We start from the raw sequence: 21,287 nt of genomic DNA, 5'->3' as shown, positions 1-21,287 counted from the left end.
GTGCACATAGTAAAATATACACACAGGCACAAACCCAGGCGTTTATGTACTGGCTTTGTTCCTTTGCACAGAGCTCTGTATGCTGAGCTGCTGCGAGGTGCAGGAATGCAACTTCACAGCACCTTCTTTCAGAACACATTTACTCCCAGGAGGCCTCCAGGAGCCTTAAAACAGTTTTGTTTTATAGCTCCAGAAGAAGCTGTCAAGTGCAGAATTAAGAGTGCTTCTACAACATGTGTCAGAGGGAGGGACTGGGCTGAAGTTCCTACTTTTGGAGGGAGTAATGCAGCCTGCAGATATCTCTCACTTTCTCATTCACCCTGAAGCTGTTTCTAGAGGAGGAAGTAAGTTCTGTGGTATGAGTTGTCAGAACCAGATTTTCAGGATCTTCTACACGTGGATGATGAAAATCTTCATCTGGTATTTTACTCATGGGGCATGTGTGTGCCCACTGGAAGGAAGTAACTTTGATGAGAGAGAATATGCATAACTGATGGCAATGAACACAGCCTACAGCAGATAGTATTACTCCATAGATAAAGTTCTGGCCAAAAATCTTTGGGACTGTTGCCACTGCCTTCGTAGAGCAGAAATTTTGCCCTGCCTATTAGGGCTGCCAAGGCATGCACCTCAGCAGTGTATAGCTCCTGCAGCTTGCCCTGCTTTTAAAAAGAGCCAGCACAACAATCAAATTTCCATTCTTTTAGGCTGAATCCTCCTAAAAGAGCACTCCTCTTCTTGCTCAAAAGCAATGCCCAGCTTGGCAGCACAGAAAATATGTTTCTGTAGAAAGCAGTGCAATAAAATGTGATTTCTTAATTTCCTGATCTTTTCTTACTGTGATTTTACTGAAGTGTGCGGATACTTGTGCTGCTCACGTACCATTTAATCTAGATAGGCAGCTATTTTCCAAGAGCTGAGATTTACTGGCACAGAACCACAAAGAAATGCGTCCTCGGTGCATCAAATCACAGGATGAAACTAGAAAACGTGCTTATCTGTTCCTTGTGCAGGATACTGCCTGTTCCTGGGATGGCTTAAGTGGTGCTGCGTGCAGGCACACTGTTAGTTCGTGTGACCTTTCCTTGCAAGATCTCTCTTCCTCTATTCTGCAGGCTCTGTTATTTCCCCTGCTCTCGCTTCCCTCGTTGTTCTTCTCAGCTTTTCCAAAGAATGTGTATGGGCAAGATCCTCACAGGAGGATGTCTGAGGATAAATTGGCGTGCTCCTTGCCCACGTGCCAATAGGAATTAGCTGGCAGTGTTTCAGGACCTTCAACAAACTCCAGTGGTAGGGTCTCCTGCAACTGCTTTGCAGAATGTATTGCAGAACATTTGACCCTTCTCACGCCAGCAGCAAATTGAACACTAATGCTCCCAGACCCAATAAAACAGGGAATTCGCAGAATAATCCCATCCTTGTTTTTTGAGGGTGTTTTGTTTGTGCTGTTTTTGAATGTCACTCATCTTTCCAGCTCAGCTATGACAGACCTCATCCAAAACATCCTCTACCCTGCTAGGAGAATGACAGGCACTTTCCTATAAATACATTCTTAATTCTGTTGGCTAGCAGCAGGTTTGTTCCGAGTGCCCATGCCAGTAACCCCATAGCCAGTGAATACTTTGCCAAAACATAATCTTCCAAAATGAAAGCACTGCTTGCTACTCTGGAGGATAATGTGCTGAAGTTTCTCTTACAAATGATTTACAGGATTAATTATAATGGAATGGTGAAATAATATTTAGACTTTTTTTAAAAAAAAAAAAGAAAGAGAGGGAGAAAGAATGGGAGAAAAGATAGCAAGGTAAGTGAACTAGAAAGCCAAACTCATAAAGCCTCCTGCTCAACCTGCTGGAGGAGATACTGACTTATCTAATCCCTCAGATCTAGTGAGGATATTGAATCCCTTGGGTACTCATAACTCTGTGAACCACTCACTGACTCCTCGTCCTTCCCTAGTAGGAGGGACAAACAGTACGGCAATAGAAAGATAAAGCAGCAGTCAAGGAGCTTGAAGGAGATGAGAGGGAGTGAGACAAGGAAGGAACACAGGCAGTGATGCTTTGATCTTTGAGGACGTGGTACACATGGCACTGGCGTCTTTAGTGAAGTGAAATGCATGCATTCAGGATCAAGGACTCCACAGAAATTTGCACGGTGCTGTGTTTATTACCTAGTAAACGATTAATGATGTAGTGGAGAACGCAATAAACAGACAATATTCGCCACTTTAATGAGTTACATAAACAGGCTGAAAAACAAACATTCCTACTATTAGTCCAGGTGACGCTCTGAGCAGGGAGACTTTGGTTGTGCTGCACTTGCCATTCTGTGGCAGCTGCCTGTCAGTACATGAAGGCTTCCCCTCACTGAGCAGACAGCTGCAGAGCCCCTTCTGCTCTTTTTGGGTTGAAATAAGTGTGGCACAACGGCTTTTATTCAGATCTTGTTTGATTCGTGCCCAAGTATTTCCATTCACGTGCCACACTCATTGCACACAATTTTGTTAGTCAAAAAGAGCACTCTCCCTTTTTAGCTACTGTGCAATTGTTTTTGCCTTTGCAGAAGGCTCTGTGCTTTGGGTTGGAAGACCAGCTATTTTTTTCGGGGAAGCGTGTGTGTTGCTAGCATATGCAGGAATCTGCTGTAGACAAAGGGTTTCTCCTCTGCAGCTGCCTGGATTAATGCAGACACTGGCTGATGTAGCTGGGTTGGTCCTGTGGCACAGGAGGGGAAGTTTAAAGTCGCATTTGCTGAAGTGGGCAGGAAGGTGGAGTTACCAATGGCTGCTCTTGCATTAAACCTTGCAAGGCACCTAGAGATGGGGCTGCACCCCTGCATATCCACTGCTTTTGAGCCTTCTTTATTTCCAAAGGATGCTGTTTCCACCTGCATGTGACCAGTGCGTAACACTTGAAGGAGTAGAAATCGTTGTTTGAAAAACCAATTTCTGGAAGAATGTAACTTATTGTCCATTATTTATTAATTGTAGCAGATTAGTGTGATTTAAAGATTGAGCAGTTAGAGATTCACTTTGCATGACTATAATTGCTCATCTGGGATTCAAGGGATCAGCCCTTCTGGAAATACTTCCACTGTGTATGACATTGGATGTGTAATAGGATCCATGATGCGTTTTCTTCCTCTGTTTTTCTACCTTCTGCTTTCAGTCTCATTAGAAACTATGAGGTGAAAAGTAGTTTGGAATTTACTGCAATGTTTTATCCCACCTCTTCTTAAATTTGATGGCTAACTGTGGCACTATCTGTCCTTGTTTCTTTTGTTTCTTGGGAAGACTTCCAAGTTGCACTGAAATGGAAGAGAACAGGGCTCACTCAGCCTCTGCCCTGCTATCCAGATGTTCTTTCTACTCTCAAAATACAGCAGAAAGATTGTGCCTGTTACTGTACATTACCCATTCAAAAGTACAGTTCAGATCTGTCATGAGTCGGGGATTATGCCTCCCTGAGCACTAACATTGTGTCACATATGGAGGCGACTAACTTTGTTTCTCCTGCTCTTTTCCCCTGCAGTTCATTCCTATGCCTGTGCTCTATGGTGTCTTCCTGTACATGGGTGTTGCGTCCCTCAATGGCGTGCAGGTAAGCTTCCGCAGCGCCCAAGGCTGCTCTGGCATCTGTGAGCAGACTTGCCACAGGACCTTGCCCAGAAGATGGTAATCATTAATTATTACAAGGCTTCTCTTAGGACTTTCTGGCCTTCCTCTTCTCCTCCGTCACCTCATTTGTTTCCAAAGAAACCCAAGCAGGGCAGGAACTATTTACAAATATTGCCACACACTGGCTGTTCTTGAGAATGACACTAAAGGAAAGAAATTTGCTCAGCAGGAGAGCAGCCAACTCTTGGCCCCATAAGCAATGATGGGGGCCTATGTGAAGACCTGGGATCCTTCTTCACCCCCAGTATGCTGATACAGAGGACAGGGTGTGCTTACAAAGGCTCTAGGCTCACTTCTGAGATAGTTTGGGTCCTTTACTGGGGTATCTGTTACAGAGTGAAGAAAAACAAGAGAACATGATTTATGATGGTGGCATTATTCCGCAATCTTAACAAGTGGGAACATTGCTGTTTGCTATGGAAGGGAAGCCAAGCCCCCTTTCTTTGTCACTGGGGAAATATTACGTAAGGAGCCTTTCTCACAGTGCACTATCTTTAATTGGCGCTAGGAAGCTGGAAGTGTTTTTGTTGCTTTCTGGCACCCTATTAATTGTAGCCTTTCTTTCTAGTGTTTAGTTGTGCTCTAATGGGGAAAGACTCTGTGTTCTGTGAGTACCATGAGAGTTTATTTGGGTATTCTTTAAAATGGCCCAGGCTTTCATTCACTGGTTTGAGATAAATCTGGTCTCAGAAATGGGCAACAAGCCCAAGTTCTGGTAAGAGACAACGGGGGGATTGTAATATTCGCCCTTGGGCTGGTTCTCCTGGAGGGGATTTCCCCTGCTTTCTGGCACAGGTGGTCACTGAACTGTGTGCTTACTTATTTTCCCCGATCAAGGATGTTTTTCACTTAGTGAGAACTCTCCATTTTGGTTTAACTCCAAGTCCACCAGTCCAGCATGGGCAAGGGACACTGTCGGAAAAGCTGCCCATCTTCTTCAGTTGGGTGCATTCTATTCTCTGTTAACATGACGTCTGCCCTCACCTCTGCTGACCTCTGCTTGCAGTTAATTTGACAAAGGCACTACTTTTAAATACCAAATGTCTTTATAGCATTCCTGGCAGGAACAGGGAAGTTAAAAGAAGTAACCCAAGCATTAATGCTGACCGTAGTCAGGACATTCAACAGAAAATTTCCTCTGTCTCCAGCTACAGCAGATCAGTCTAGTTCTTTTGAAGCCAGCAGAGCTATTTCCACTGACACCTAAGTTTTTTCGTTTAAATATTAATCATCAGATTACGTGGAGTCCTGCTCCCTAAAATAAAAGCACCTTAAGGCCTTGCTTTGAGAAATGCTTCATTTCTGTTTCTGTGTAGGTGCCAAATGTGGGTGTGGAAGCTTAACTTCAGCTTAACTTCAATTGCCCACTGCATTAAGCAATAATTGCTCAATATAGAGGAACCATGCTGCCTTCTATGCTGTGCTATGTGTATGGAAGGAAAGCAAGTCGATTCAAGATCTCACTTAATAGTTTATTTATGCAATTGTCTCACTTCCTTGTTTATCCTGTGTTTCATTTATATGTATGTTGCTTTTCCATTTTCCATCCAGTTCATGGATCGTCTGAAGCTGCTCTTGATGCCTCTAAAGCACCAGCCTGATTTTATCTATCTGCGTCACGTGCCGCTGCGCAGAGTCCATCTGTTCACATTTCTGCAGGTGGTTTGCTTAGCCCTACTCTGGATTCTCAAGTCAACTGTGGCTGCTATCATATTCCCTGTCATGGTAGGTGATATTCTCCTTTGCCTTTTCCAGTCACTCCTCTGTTCCGTAGCCTGGGCCTTCCACGCATGGGCATACTCTCCCACAAACCATGCAAATCAAATCCTCTCACTGTAAAAGCCCTACCTTAGAACTCCACTTAGAGCTTCATTGTGCTGATGTAAGATTACACAGGGTGAATGTTCTCCACATTCTCTCAGGTGCTGTGGCTGCCTTTACATAAATGCTCTGGAGGGGAAAGCAAGCTTCAAAAGTTAATTTTTTGCCAGATAGGTGCAGTTAGTTTTGACCACTCCTGGCTGCCAAGGTTAGATTTGCTGTGTTTTCTCCTTGACCTGCATGAATGAATGAGTGCAGAGTTTTCCTATTTCAGTCCACACTAAGTACTGTACAGAAAACGTCTCCCATACTTTTCAGTAACACAAACTGAGAAAGGCAAATGAAGTGGTAAGGCTGATCTCACTGCTCAGAGAAACGCCAAGAGAAGGATTCGCATAATCAAGAGTGAGGAAGGGATTCTCTTTTTCTTGGAAATTGAGTAAAAGGGCAAGGATGTTGATTCACGTTTCACATCTGAGATTGCTAAAAATATCTATAGGATGCATGTTATCTTTCTAACGATGCGTGTCAGAATCATGTTAAAAACATTTTTTGGATCCTGAATTATAAATAATTCATCACACAATTATTTCATAAAGACACACTGTGCAGTCAGTCTGATACGGTATTTCTACATCAAGGAAGGGGAACGGTGAAACAGCTATCTGTGCAATTAGATGATTACTACTCCTAGAGACACAGTTAGGTGCACATGTCAAATAAGAAATAACAAGTGGTAAGGGGAATTAGCACATGCACTTGGCACGAGGCTCCAAACCAGGCCAAGTTCCAAAACATGCAGCCATTTACATTGATCACTGGAGTAGTTTATGTATGTAGTATGGGAGCACAGAGCAGACCCTTCTCTGCCTCCATACCCCTCCTGTGACTCAGCTAATGTAGTAATTTTGTGTAATTTTACAGACAAATGGATCCAGTGTGGCCATAGCAGCATGCCAAGAGACAGTCTCTCTTGGAAATGGGTCAGAATGCTGTAAAGTCAACGCTGTATGAAACTTGCTTATTACATATTGGCCCAATCTCCCCTAGTTTCAGGTTTATTAATGAGTAAAATCTCAGTTGTGGGTGCAGTTACAAAACTCCAGTGCTTATTTAAGAAAGCAAAATGAAGGAAAGCAGGAAACAAAACAAAGGCATTTATTCTCTGATGCTAGTGAAATGAGAAAGGCTGATTCAAGTGAAAAAAGTAAAACATACAAATATTTTTGCTAGGACATATACAAATATACAAAGATATTAAAAGCAGTTTCCAGTGGCATGCTCATTTTCCATTGCATTCTCATGGCTGTATCGTATTGTTGAATGCTGAATTTAAGATCTGAAGATTTCCTCTTTGTCCATAAGAGAATCTTCACGTTTGCTGAAGTTTGTTATACTTACAGATGTGACTGGATCTAATGATAAAACCTCAGTTTTTACACTTGAGAACAGGAAGACTATTAGCTTACAACCTGACTGTGAAGACCTAACCAACAGCCAGCCCCCTGCTTATTTGTAGAGAAAGTTCTTTTAATAAAGAGGGAATTTATAGTGAAATAATGATGGGTGCTTCCATGGCATCTTTCCACTCCCTGAGTAATTTTTCTCTTCTGAACCCCACTTAAATTATAGTCAAAGTTTGAGATCCATTTTGAGGGATAATTTCTGCCATTGATCTTCATCAGTTGGAGCAAACTGTTCTGTCTTAAAATCTGTCTCCTGTTGCTAGGAATGGATGACATCTTTTTATAACCAAGTTGAGCTTTCATTCTGCATTGCACCCTTTAGTAGAGTGTATGTGTAATCTTGGTATGCTTCTGTTGGTGATGCTAAATTTCAGCATAGATGTAGACACCCATTTCAGACATGTCCCTTACTTTTTTCCCCAGTGCTTTAGAGTGCAGCCTTACCCAGAAAAAAGCTTTTCCTTTAGTTTCTTGCAAACACAATCCTAGCAAATTTAATACTGTAAAACTGAAAGCACACCTACACCACTGTATAATTTTTAAAGAATTGTTCTATCTGGAGAAATGGTGAGAGGAAAAAAAAAGTAAAGAAAATTACTCAGGATGCCCTTGTGAACATGCATATGTAAGCTGAATCCCTCAAATGGATGAAAATACTCATTTTGGGCCTCTCTAGTTAATTATTTTGTCTGATACTTGTCAGCAGGACATTAAAGCTGACTTCTGCCTTTACAAAAGCAGTAAGTGATTACATTACTGTTCCTGTATGTTGCTTCTGTTTAATCTGATATGAAATACTGCTGCTTGAGGCCTGACCCAGTTCCATTCGTTAGATTTTCAAGGTGAACAACTGAAATATCTCAATAACTTTGTTCTCTATATGTTCTGTTACAACCAAAATTCAAGTGTTAGGAATTAAAAAGTAGCATGAACAGGTATGCACAGAATGCTTCCAGTCAAAAATGTGTCCAAGTGAAAAGTCTCTCCCTGCCTTTTCAGATCTTGGCACTTGTAGCAGTCAGAAAAGCCATGGACTACCTCTTCTCCCAGCATGACTTAAGTTTTCTTGATGACGTCATTCCAGAAAAGGATAAGAAAAAGAAAGAGGATGAGAAGAAGAAGAAAAAGAAGAAGGGCAGTCTGGACAGTGACAATGAGGATGTAAGGAACTTCTCTTTTTTTTTTAAAAAAAAAAGTACTCTGGGGATGGTGGTTTCCCCATCCTCTTTTGAAGCAAACCAGCACAGTCCCTACCTGGTGCAGCAAATGAGCCCCAAACAAAACCTTTTCAACACTGCCTTCCCTTTTCCAGGCATCCGCAGCCTGTGGTAGCTGGAACTTGCATTACCAAAAATGTGATCACACTTTCCACAAGTGAGCCCAAGATATCTGCGGACTGTTATGTTCTTTACTAGAATACCCTGTATCATCCTGTCTAGTTCATCTTCCCCTCCTTCCTCTGCCTTTCTCCCCTCATTGTCTCTTATGTTTTAGGAGGAGAAAGGTTTTCTCTAGCAGCTCTGATGCTTCTGAAAACAGCCTGCTTTGTTCTCTTTTCTAATTATTCTTTTTAAAAGCACAAAAAGTTAAGTCTTGTCATGTTTCAGGAGAGGCTTTGTTGTCTGTTTTTAATACATTTAAATAGCATACGTGCCCTTTTGCAGTGTATTTTACTCTTTGCTTCTATCTCAGGTTGCAGCATGTATATACCTACAGAAACTGTAGTAGTTTAACTTACCTTGCTAATTCAGTACTAAGTGTGGTGACCTGATTAGACCATGTGCCTTAGAAAATGATACTTTTTATTGTAGATGTAGTAAGATGAAATGTGGTACTTGTGCCTTCAAACATTTTCCTACTCAGACCTCGTGGGAACTCAAATTCTATAAACTTAAATGAAAGTGGTGAACACACTGATTACAGAGCACTTCATATAGAAATGTGAACTTCCTTCGGAAAGCTGGTTGCCTCAGTCTGCATCATTTTTTGCTGGATGACTGTGTACCAAGGGAGCTAAGCTTCATTAATTATGAGCTACATGGAGAACACTGACATAGCATCAGAAGTTCTGCTTGTGTAATTTCCAGAGTTAATGAAGAAAGACTTTTCATGTGATTTAGACAAAGATCACCTGGAGCTGGAAAATACCACATCAATACAGAGCTGGAGAAATAAAATGAGAAGGCATTATGCCTTGGGAGGAAAAGCCAGCTGACCCATTCTTGTACATTCACACCTAGCTCACTAACCTGCAGCCAGGAATACCCAAGTTCTGAAGTCTTGTGTGGTACGACAGAGGAACAGCAACCTCAGTTGTTTGCCTGCTTGCCCCCTGGCCTTTTTGGTTGATGCAAAGTGGGTAACAGCGACCTCAGGAAAAGGAAATTCCTGAAGAAGGAGCTACTGGGTCAGTGTTATTTCCCAGAAGCATTTTTTGCAGTGAAGCCTTAGGAAAGTGCAAGCAAGCCATGGTTAGCTGTGGGAAGCACTGCTGCCACCACACTGTGAGGTGACAGTACAGCAGAGCAGTCCTGCAGCACTTCTGCTTTTTCTACTGTGTATCATCTGCATCTTTCCTGTACTGAGCAGAATTGCCACAGTAGCCCTATTTATGCAATCAGATGAGTGAGATAATGTGTCTTCTAGTGTAATATGGCAGCTCCAAGAGTTCCTCCAGATCATTCTGATGCCTGGCCTTACGCAAGGTAGGCAGGACAGAAAACACAACCACGACCCAGATGGAGAACACACTGGAGCTCAAGTCCCTTACGTGACAGCTGTGTTAGAGGCAACAAAGTCCAGCTATTCCAGTGAAAAAATATACAGTGGCTTTTCTTCAGAGAATGTATGCTCTATAATGCAGGAAATATACACAAGAATCAAAACTAGGAATTTTGTAGTGAGGGTGCGGTGACATAGGAGGTAGCTTGGATCCACTCCTCATTAAATCAGGCTGAATCCCAGCTCTGAAGATTACTCCTTATTTCAGACAGCAAACTCCCCTTTCCCTTCCTTCCTAGCAGGCACTGGCCACTAGACTACTCTGTTCCTGCACTCTTCTATCAAGAAATCTTGAGGACGCATTTCTTAGCAGTACAGGTCCTGCTGAGACTTTCAGCTCATGCCTGTATGACTAATAGGGAAAGTAGAAGCTTCAAGCATCAGGAAAGCTCTCACCTAAGAACATGCTGATGAGATCCAAGACTTCTACGTTATTGGTATCACATCAACAGAAAACCACATGTGCACATTCCCACGTTGTCCCTCTCAGCTGTGGGAGACAACTTAAGAAATGCTTTTTCTCTTCTATTACTCCAATGAAACAGGATGTAAAAATTCTGACACTGATGTTTCAATAGTGTGCTATCATCTGCAAGCTACCTCGCCCCAGGATACGCACATTTATGTACTACTGTGTGTAGAAAGGTGTTCCTTGCACAGGCCTCCCTTTTCATTTCAATGGCTCCAGCATGTGGAAAGCCAAGGTCAAGGGTTTCCTTCAGTAGATTTGTATGACTGAAAGTGAAAGAAGATGTCCTGCTGTACATACTGAAAAGTCAACAAAGGTTTGACTAATTTCCTTCATTATGATTGACCCATGTCTACTGTATCTGGTGTATTTTAAACCTCATAGACTTTCAGGTACAGTACTCAATCACGTGGGTAACAGAATTTAAGCAAAATGTTCTCACTCAACTTGTTCTTGTTTTTTTTTTCCAGCACTTGCTTTTGCCAGCTTCCTGAACATAAAGCACTTGGTGTTATTGGTTTGATTGTTGTCACCCTTTCCATTCCAGAAATATGCCTCTTTAAAATTAAAATTAGTACTGTGGGGTTTTGCAGGCATTCTACTGATAAGAGTTGAGAGAAGAATTGCTGGACGTTGTGAATTCAAGTGGTGTTATGTAAACAAGCACAGCAAAACCTGGCATTAACAGAGACCACTCTTTAGCACGAGTTAGGATTTACTATTAGTTCTCACTGGGGGTTTGCTGGCAGTTAGGGACAGCAAGAAAGGAGCTGCAAAGAAAGTTTTTCAGTAACTTGGTGAAAATTACAGCCACTAATTGCTGGATTTACCTAAGCTTGTGTGTAGTGGAAAGTTGAATTTTGTCTCAGATTTCATGTCCAAAATGCATGATCCAGGAAGCACCAGCCAATTTTTAAAAAAGACACTGGGACGTTATATTTAGGTTAAGAATCAGAAGTGATGTGTTAGCCTCTTTTCCCCTTTAGAGTACTTTCGCCAACCATAGGCATTTTCTCTATCTCTTTTTTTCTTTTTACATGGTCAAGTTTAAAGCAGCTCGAGTATGAGCACTCCTATTCCACAGATCTTTTATTTATTAGCAGCAAAACAGTAATATGTTGGACGGATTAGCTTGCTTACAACATAGCTCCAAATGGATGGGAATTCTGGTATGGCTTTATTGCCTCCATGTCTTTTTAGAATTTATTTGAGCTATGCTTATATATAGCTTTGTTAAAAATAAGTAACGTGAATATATATGCACGCATCTGAGGAAACATTTTGCTAGTGGAGTACACACAGCACTGCACTGGATGTCTGTAACATTAAAAACAAACAAACAAAACAAACTAAAAAGAAGACCCAGGAAGAGAGATTTTCTGGTTTCTGTAATGTTTTCCTACTCTGACTTTTAGGTCAGATTCCCCCCAGTGCAGTGTTATACTTCATACTTTGTCTCATTCTCTCTAGGAATAAAGCTAGGTTAACATTTCTGGCACATATCACTTGGCATGTATCACCTTAATTTCTTTGCCAAGTCAAACAGTATCAGCCCTTCTCTGCTTACAATAAACTGTTTTATAAAAATTAATTAATTAATTAATTAAAAGCCAAGTAATTCAGCACCTTCTAAGCACAAGCAAGTGGGTTATTATTGGAACCAGTGGGACACAGTGGGGACTCAGTGGTCACAGAGTGCTGATAATTTGAGCAAAAGCTCGCTGACTTCAGCAGAAAGCTATCTTGGAGTAAGGCTTGCTAACAAGTACAGCTTTTCTCTGCGCTTGTAATTCTTCTTGAACAGTCTGCCATATCTCCTGTGTGGTGGGATTACATGAATTCTGGATTTGATGAAATATCTTATTGTAAGCAGGGGTATAATTGGGACTAGGTCTGACTTTATTTAAGTAACAAATAGAAAGAGGAAAACTCTTTCTTTGTACAATAGAAGTTAAAGATTGTCTGCCTGATACTTCCTTGTAGAACAGTTTGGAGGGAGAAAAAAAATATAGAGATTGTCCTGCTATAATTCATAGGAATCACAATAAGAATAGAAACTTTTTGGTGAGATTTCTCAGAAGCCAGTGCCCTATCATTTCTGCCAACAAATGCATGTTTAATCCATTATTTCCTGTAGTCAACCCCAAGCTGACTCAGATTGTGTCTTATAAACTGGTAGCATAGGAACTGGTGAGGTGGAGAGAGGAAAAGATAACGCTTACTTAGATAAGATTATTCTTTCAGTCTGCTTTACTTCCATAGTGTGAAGAGGGAAAGTAAGGTGCAAGAGGGATCCAGTTTAAAATGAAGAGGCCATCAGCTGGTCTACAGAATTCCTTCTTTTTCTTTTACTTTTCTCCTGATTTCTACAGAAATTATGTGAAGGATGATATTAATTTGTGGGTGACAGTAAGAGAGCAGTGGAAATTTTCTAAGAACTTTTACACGTTTCTTTCACAGTCTGACTGCCCCTACTCAGAAAAAGTCCCAAGTATTAAAATACCAATGGACATCATGGAGCAGGAACCTTTCCTAAGTGATAGCAAACCTGCCGACAGTGAGTAGAACTAACCTCTTGCATGCCTGCGTGACTCTGACGTGCAGTACAAAATATATATATAAATTAATTTTTTTAAAAGCTTTTCTATTGTTTCAGAAGTGTGGGGTTTTTGTTTGTTTTTAATTTCCAGGTCTCTGAGTTATGACAGTATTTGCCTTTGTTTTTATGTATTCTTTTTTCTTTCCAAAATCTGTGTTATTTCTTTTGGTGCCTCCAGCTTAAACTGCTTTTGTCCAGCTATGTTTCGTGATAACTTCCTTTCTCCTCCTCTCTGTAACTCCCCCATCCACTCAGTCCATTTCTGACCTTTGCCATTTTATGTTAAATTTGCTGATGGTTTGCATTTATTTTTCCTGAGTCTATTGCTCTGGATTTGCAGCATGTCTGAACTGCATTTCTGTCCTGTTACTGTTTATTTCCTTAGGTTCCAAGCAGTTGCAAAACTCAGCACTTTGAAAGAATAATTAAGCATGTCATTGATTGACATTATTCATTACACTGACAAGGCAGTGATCATTTGACCTTTAACACATTTCCCTTCTTAGGTGACTTGCTTTTGTGCTATTGTGTCTTTCTATTTCTTAGGTTAATATCCTGGAATCAAGGAATGGTAGGGGTTGGAAGGGACCGCTAGAGATCATCCAGTCTAAACTCCCTGCAATAGCATGTTCCCTTATAGTAGGTTGTACAAGAAAGCTTCCAGGAGGGTTTTGAATATCTCCAAAGAAGGAACCACAGCCTCTCTGGGCAGCCTGTTCCAGTGCTATGTCATACTCAAAGTAAAGAATTTCTTTCTCATGTTTCAGTGGAAATTCCTGTATTCTGGTTTTTGTCTGTTGCCCCTAGTCTTGTCACTGGGCACCACCAAAAATAGCTTGGCCCCATTCTCTTGACACCTGCCCTTCAGAGATTTCTAAGCATTGATAAGATCTTCCTCTTAGTCTCCTCCAGACTGAAAAGTCCCAGGTCTTTCAGCCTTTTCTCATAGGGGAGATGCTCCAGGCCCCCAGTCATTTTTGTGGCCCTCCACTGGACTCTCTCTAGGAGTTCCCTGTCTTTCTTGAACTGGGGAGCCCAGAACTGGACACAGTACTCCAGATGAGGCTTTACCAAGGCAGAGTAGAGGGGGAGGAGAACCTCTGTTGACATGCTGGCCATGATCTGTTTAATGCACCCCAGGGTCCCACTGGCCTTCTTGGCCACAAGGGCACACTCCTGGTTCATGGTCAACCTGTAATCCACCAGGACACCTTGGGTGTCCTCTGCATAGCTCCTTTCCATCAGTTCAGCCCCTAACCTGCACTGGTGCATATGGTTATTCCTCTCCATGCATAGGACTGTACGCTTGCCTTTGTTGAACCCTCATCAGGTTCATCTCTACCCAACTCCCCAGCCCACCCAGGTCTCTCTGAAATCACAGGTATCACAGACGTTTCATCTGTCAGCCACTCCTCCCAGTATTGCATCATCAACAAACTTGCTGAGGGTGGACTGTATCCCTTCTTCCAAGTCATTGATGAAGATGTTGAACAATACCGGATGCTGTACTGGTGCTTGGGGAACACTGCTAGCTACAGGTCTCCAACTCAACTACGCCTTAATTTTCAGTCACTTTAACTTCTCATAGACTTTTAAGAGATGAATAAGAAGTAACAACTGACATGAGCTTTTTTGCCTTTGCAGCGACTTCTGACAATATTATGAGCAGTGAGTTCAGTCTTGAGATAATATGCTGTTTTGTCACGAGATGGGAACAAATGATAACAGTAAATCAGTACTGCTGCATTACTGGTGATAAGATTTCTAGGAATAAGACCTGGAAACACTGATCTTTAGATTCCTTAAGTAGGATTTGTGTTTAGGAGCTGGTCTTTAACTATCTTGGCTTTTGGTGGTAGCATTTGGCAACCCTAAGCATTGCATTGTGTTTTTAGATAAATGAACACTTAAGAGATTAACATTCTAAAACAAAGCCAAAGAGAAAGACAACTACTTTACTAATTGCATACTCTCAGTGTAACAACCTTGAACCTAACAGACCATCTTCACTTTTCTGTGAAAATGCCCTGATATGCTTAAACCAAATTCATCTTACATGTTGCACAGGATCTTACAATTGGGTACACTGTTCATCAGGGTTGAAATAATTAGGGAAATGGTAATACTTCTACCACAAACCTGTTTGTTGGATTGCCCTTTCAGACAACATGGGATGAGACGTCCATGGGCCAAGCAGCAGTTTGTTTGTTTGTGTATGTGTGCAGTATTATGAATCAGAAATTGATTTGTCAGCTTTTATTTAGTAACAAGGCAAAAAAAAAAAAAAAAAAAAATCAGGCTCTTGTATTAGCAAAAGTAGCTGGAATCCATCCACATCATGGTCTTACCCTACTCACCCAGTGCTCCAAGACTCAAAGTATATTAATAATAATAATACTAATAGCATTCAGTACTTGAGCATATTTTGCATCTTCAGAGTGCTTGACAAATTATTTACCCTTCAATTACTAAGGCAGAGAAGTGAATTCCAGCTGTTTCTCTGTTCAAACACAAAATTCATTTTTTACTCTTTAGCTTCCCTTCAGCAATAGCAAGAATAGAATTATTATTAAAAAAGAGTACATTTCACCATGCTGGTCAGGAAATGAATGTGATTACAGGCAACAAGCCACCTGTTTTCATGCAAGGAGTTTGGATGCTACAGTGGGGGAACACAGGGTAACTTAAGTTGTAGATGAAAGGTAAGTATCAAGATGTAAACGTGCTGAAAAGAGGCCAAGAAACAGAGTAATTTTTCTGAGATGGAATTTGGGAATTTCCCATCTAGGCTTTGTGTGCCCAAGCCCTGATTGAGGGATTCCCAACTCCTTTTTGTCAGGCAACTCTAAGCACAAAACAGACACATAAATGCTCGCGCCTCACGCTGGGCTGAGACCAGCGTTGCAGTCAGTGTCTTGTGGCTTCCCCCGGGAAGCATACATGAAGTGGACACCCTTTGCTATGCTGCAGTGCAGGCCTGGTGAATACAAAGTGAGTTTTCCCATGGGCTGTTTACTTGGAGCAGCTTAGCAGCCTCTTCTGTGGCAGCTAAGTGACTGCTCCTGGCTGTACAACTGCATACGCATGCATTCAGCATGCAGCTGAATGCAGCTCACAGGGCAGTCCCTGCAAATCAATCACCATTGTTTTGGCAGTTCAGATTCTGTATGTTGGAGGAGAGACTTAACTTTATCATGTTCATTTACCAGCTGTGAAATTAATATAGAAGGAAGTCAGCAGTTAAAAGCACTGCTAAATACATGTGAGAGTTTGCTGGGTTTAAGAAACCATCAGTGCTGCATGCAATGACAAAAAAGATCTTTTCTCTCCTCCCTGACAGAAGAAAAATCACCAACATTCCTTGAACGCCATACGTCGTGCTGATAAAATTCCTTTTCTTCAGTCACACACTATGCCAAGGTAAGTATTTGTAAAATGCAATTTGTATGTGCCACAGTGCACCGAAATTCCACAAGGCGAAGTCCCTGTCTGTCTACAGGAAACTCTTAGAAAACACTTGGAGAGAATTTCTAATGTGCAGTTGTTACATCCTAACTTAATTCCCAGCATGGCCTTATAGTGTGGAGAGAGTGACTAGCTTACATAAGTACTCTGCTGTCCTTATGTTAGACCCCAGCCGCAGTACTCATGTAGGTCTTGGGGTCCAAATCAGCAAAAAGTTGTGGAACAACTGGGAAAAGTCTAGAAAAACATGTCCACATGGGAAAAAATTAAATGACTTAAAAATATATAAACTTATACAGGCAGTTAGTTGTGTGAAGCACAAGTTCTGGGTATGTGGAGCTCCTCTGTTAACAAAATCAGTAGGCTTAGTCCCTGACATGAGCAGTGTTTGGACCAATTCATTTAAATAATATTACGTGATGCACAGGCCTATCAGTAAGTTCTGGTACCAAAGAGAGCTTTCTATTACCAGTTCCCATCTGAGTTATTTATTTGGTGTCTGTAAGCTGCCAGTTTCAGAAAGCTGTGTTGCACTGGTCTGTGCTGATACACTTGGTATTGGGAGTTGAGCATTTTTTCCATTTCTAGATGTGACAGCGTGCTGTGCCCAGTAAGTACTAGGATCTGCAGTTTTTGAGGTGTGAACCAGCTGCCACTCTGTTTTGTTTATAAATATATCTTTTCTTCTTGGAGTTGCACAGTTTTTCAGGAACTGATCCCTCAGAAAATGCACTCTTCAGAATTCAGCTGAGCGCTGCAGAGCGCATCAAGCATCACTAAAATAGTCCATACACTTACCTACCTTGTCTTCTTTTTCTTCGCAGCCCTCCACGAACTCCAGTAAAAGTTGTGCCTCAAATTAGAATAGAACTTGAGCCTGAAGACAATGGTTATTTCTGGAGGAGCAAGGGAACAGAAACTACTTTGTAATTTGTCTGTTAAGTCTTATATGGAATTTATTTTGTCACTAGCCAAATATTACAATGCTCTCTGCTCCCCACCTGCGTAAGTAAATGAGACATTCTGTGCTCCCCGCTCCACCCTTTTCCCCCTCCAGAATTCTTCTTATTTATCCTCACCCAATTTTTCCACTTTGACCAAGACTCATTTTTGCCTTCTCCGTTGCTTAGACATGCACACATCTCATTTTCAAGCAGAGGGCAGAAGTATTAAGGATATAATATAATACTTTTGTGAAATGTCAGGGGAACTGGCATTATTTTAGTTGTGAATCAGTGTTTGTTTGTTTGTTTGTTGTCTGGCAGAACAAAACTGACCTCCAGGCTAATTCAATGTCTTTATTACACTGCTCTAAGATGCTGGAAAGTGCTGCTAATACTAACTTGCTCTTAAAGCCTGTACTCGTAGTAACACAGGAAAGAAAACTAAAAGGTACTTCACTCCCAGCACAGACAAATTATTGCCATCACTGTAGCATGTGTTTTGAAATGTCCCTTTCCTATGCAATTTTTTTTTAAAAAACACTTTAATGGACTTAATCTGTCAGGTACATTGAAGAGTGTTATTTTCCTAGATTATTTTGTTTAAATTATGGGGGCCTAACCTATGACTTTTTTTTTGTCAATTTTTTTAACCTTTTTTTAATTACTGTAAAGAAAAATGAATTTTTCCTGCAGCAGGAAACGTATAGTTTTGAGTAGTTCTACCTCTTATTTCTAGATGCCAGGCTTTCTGTAAAAATGTATTGTACCATATATAATGTGATTTTTACAAAAAAAGAAAAAAAAATACACAATCTCCAGGACATGGCATAGGGCTGGATCAGTTTTATCAACACCTTCTACTCTGAAGCTTCTGTACTACTTAGGGTCATTTTGTTTTTTATGAATAATCTAACTTCACTATGAAGGAGATGGGATATAACTTAAATCTCTCATGATCTAGGATGATGAGTCTTAAGTGTACTGCTGGTAAGTGAAATACTGACTGGTTAACAGTGTCAGTGGACGATGCTGATTGTATTCATTTTGTTGATTTCCTATGCAGTATTGTTAGAATTCTTTCATGTGAAACATCCGTGTGTGCACGTGTGTGTATGTGTGCAAGTGGAAACACCCTGCATGCAGTTGAGATGCATGTTCTAGATCCTCCTCGAGAACTGACAGAGCCCAGGCACTGCTTTCTATCACATACAGAATTTATTCTTACACCTTGACTGCTCGGCCCTCTGCCCAGTCAACCAAAACCTTCCATACACGATGACATATCGGTAGCAAATCAGCTAGGCACAGTGACACAGTGACAGGTTTTTGGTTTTAAACCCAGCAAGCATCGCCTTGTGACAGATCATTTTTTCTGCTGTGGGTATACAGTGAACTTGAGTATGCACATATAAAATAGCATTTGGGAAACTGGCCTTCCAGCACATTTATTTCAAGTGCGAGGATTTCATATGACACACTGCAAACGCTTCGTTGTAAAAATGAAGCTCCCTGCAGTGAAGCATACCAGGGAAGCAGCAGTGAGAGTGGCTGCCCAGCAGCAGCAGCAGAGGGGGGGACAGTCCCTAATAGCCCCCAGTGCTGGGCATTAAAAAACGCACTTGCAGAAACTATTTTGTAATGCCTAACACATGGCTTTGTTTCATTTTTTTTTCCTAATGAATAAAAAAGTAGAGCTTAGTGGCTTCCACACCTGTTGTGAAGGAACCAAAGTCCATGTTGATTAAGGAAATAGCATTTCATCACGGTGCTGAGAGACATTATATGCCAAATTTTAGCATCCACAAGCTAGTAACAACCACAACAACAATCAGAGCTGCAAACTAGGACTCTTTTTTTCCCAGATACTAGTTCTGGTTAAAAGATGCAATTATATGCACTGTAATAATATTATTGTTTTTATATTATTTTTGTACTATTTGCACAGTCTTGTGCAAGTGCTCGTTGCTGCACAAATAGGATTGAGTTGCAGAGGAATTGGCACAGCACACACACATGCACACACACGTACATTCCCCAGCTTGTTACCAAGGAATCTAAAATTCTGCTTTCCTAACATTTTTGTTTACTGTGAGAAAGCAGCGCAAGAAGAAGGGAGAGCAGCTGTTCCTCTTTGCTGCCCCTGAGATATCAGCATCCCATAAATGCAGCCCAAACCTGCTTCAAAAAGGGTGAGGAGCTATCTGAAGCAGCCAGAAAAGCAGCCACTGTGTGATCCCTTCTGCTGCCTGCTAGGACTAGTTGGAGGACGGAGAACCTGGGAAGTGCAATGCTAACATGTAGAAAACTGTTTTAATTCCTTGGTGAAAGTAAGTCGCAGACTACCAAAGGGGAAACAGGCTCAAGTGTCATCATGTACACAGTACATGTGAGCTTTTATGTTTTGCCCAGACACTTTATTTGTAGAAATCCAAATAAGGAAAGATCAGCACAGATTAATATAGGGAAAAAGATTTCCTTAAAAGAGCACTGACAAAAGAACCCTCCCCCCAGCTACAGTATGCTCAGAATGCAGCATACTGCACACATGCATATACGCACACACACATCATACATCCTTTCATCTGCTATTACCTGGTGATTTGTCTTCACAAAAATGAGGTCTTCCACTTTTGAACCATGTTAAATGTACTTGAAATGTATTGACTGCTGATCTAGATCTTTCTCTCTCTTTTTTATTTTGTACGTTAACAGACGAGCTGTTGTACAGAGGGTAGCATTGTTTAAGGGATGGGACAAAGATTGCTGTAGTTTTCCATGTCAAAAACAACTCTGGATGGAGACAGAAGCTGGAAAATTTTTATTTCCTGCTTCCTGACAACAGCATTTTGTTGAAGGCTGTGTGTCCTTTCTATTTTTTTTCTTTAAAAAAAATTAATCAACCACAAGGACAGCACGCAAGAGCTCTGCTGGCACCAAGAGGTGGAAGGCAGTGAAAAGCAGCTGCCTAATAGCATTTGATAGGCTGATGTCACCACAAGGTGAGTTTCACTGCACTTTGTAGGCCTTGTAACAATAAAACTAAAACTAATTTTGGTTCAGAACTGGACAGTTGGTGAGAAAACCTGGATAAGCACTTCTGGCTTCTGGGAAGGCTCTTCTGAAATCAGAAGAGTCCATTAAAAACAAAACAAAAAAAAACCCAAAAAACTCCCCCAAACAGTTTATCTTAGAAGTCCTACAAAAACAGGTACCAACTGAGGGCACAAATCCTGCCATCACCCAGTGAAAACAAACGAACTGCAGATAGCTTTGTCCCAGGCCCATGAAAATGGTGACTGCCTGCCTCTGTAGCCACTAATTATTTGTTGTCAAGGTTGACATATATTTGTATGCATTACTTTTTTTTTTTTTCCTTGGAATCAATACGCACTTTCAGATACTTTTATTAGTTTTAATTCTCTTAAGTCTGTATTTGCTTTGGAGGAAAGAATAAAGAATTAATGTAAAATGAAGTGGATCAAGATGGTGGAACAAAAACAAAAAAAGCAGAAAACATTTCAATATATTAAATTTTTTTCCACTAATATGAAACATGAAATTCCTTATAACATAGTATTTTACAGTTTTATGAAGCTTTCTATTGTGACTTTTATGGAATCAAAAGATGAAGATGATGAGATATTTTAGCATTTATATTTTTCAAAATTAAATGTATACTGAAAATAAAGTAACTTTATGCATTTACTGGAGAGTTGTATGTTTTTTGGTTTTAATTTTATGTATTCCGTTTGATTTGACTGAATGAAGATTCCTAGATCACCACTGTCATTGCTACCATTGCTAAGGCCAAATGTCTGGCAGGTCTCTGGCTGGAGAGAATATTCAAAATGCCCCACCAGTTCACGTAGAGAAATATGGGGCCAGCCTTTAGAAACACAAAGAGATTTGGGATATGTGGCTCTGTAAGAGTGAGTTAACGACAGATGTACTCCCTTGAAATAATTTACTGAAGCTTTTTGGGGAACAAAATATAACTTTGTTCAGAAATGACAGTTGAACAGACCCATCTCCATCTAAAACTGAGATTTTTGTCTTCTCCTGG

General features: G+C 40.9%; 1 protein-coding gene across 5 annotated transcripts in view; it reads left to right on the top strand.

Moving 5' to 3' along the window:
* SLC4A4 (solute carrier family 4 member 4) overlaps positions 1 to 17,191 on the top strand; it is a 227,988-nt gene extending 210,797 nt beyond the window's left edge. For all 5 annotated transcript variants that reach the window (XM_042812002.1, XM_042812001.1, XM_042812003.1 and 2 more), the window contains 6 exons: positions 3,534 to 3,602; positions 5,231 to 5,404; positions 7,966 to 8,127; positions 12,677 to 12,773; positions 16,156 to 16,235; positions 17,105 to 17,191. In XM_042812002.1, coding sequence (XP_042667936.1) covers positions 3,534 to 3,602; positions 5,231 to 5,404; positions 7,966 to 8,127; positions 12,677 to 12,773; positions 16,156 to 16,199 — 546 coding nt within the window. In that variant the 3' untranslated portion in view covers positions 16,200 to 16,235; positions 17,105 to 17,191. The remainder of the gene's footprint in view (positions 1 to 3,533; positions 3,603 to 5,230; positions 5,405 to 7,965; positions 8,128 to 12,676; positions 12,774 to 16,155; positions 16,236 to 17,104) is intronic.
* Positions 17,192 to 21,287: the final 4,096 nt, after the last annotated feature.

Source organism: Centrocercus urophasianus, unplaced genomic scaffold (assembly GCF_019232065.1).
Source record: "Centrocercus urophasianus isolate 14NV4802_14NV808 unplaced genomic scaffold, USGS_Curo_1.0 seq_13, whole genome shotgun sequence".
Classification (NCBI taxonomy): Eukaryota; Metazoa; Chordata; class Aves; order Galliformes; family Phasianidae; genus Centrocercus; species Centrocercus urophasianus.
This window is presented reverse-complemented; position numbering and strand designations above follow the sequence as displayed.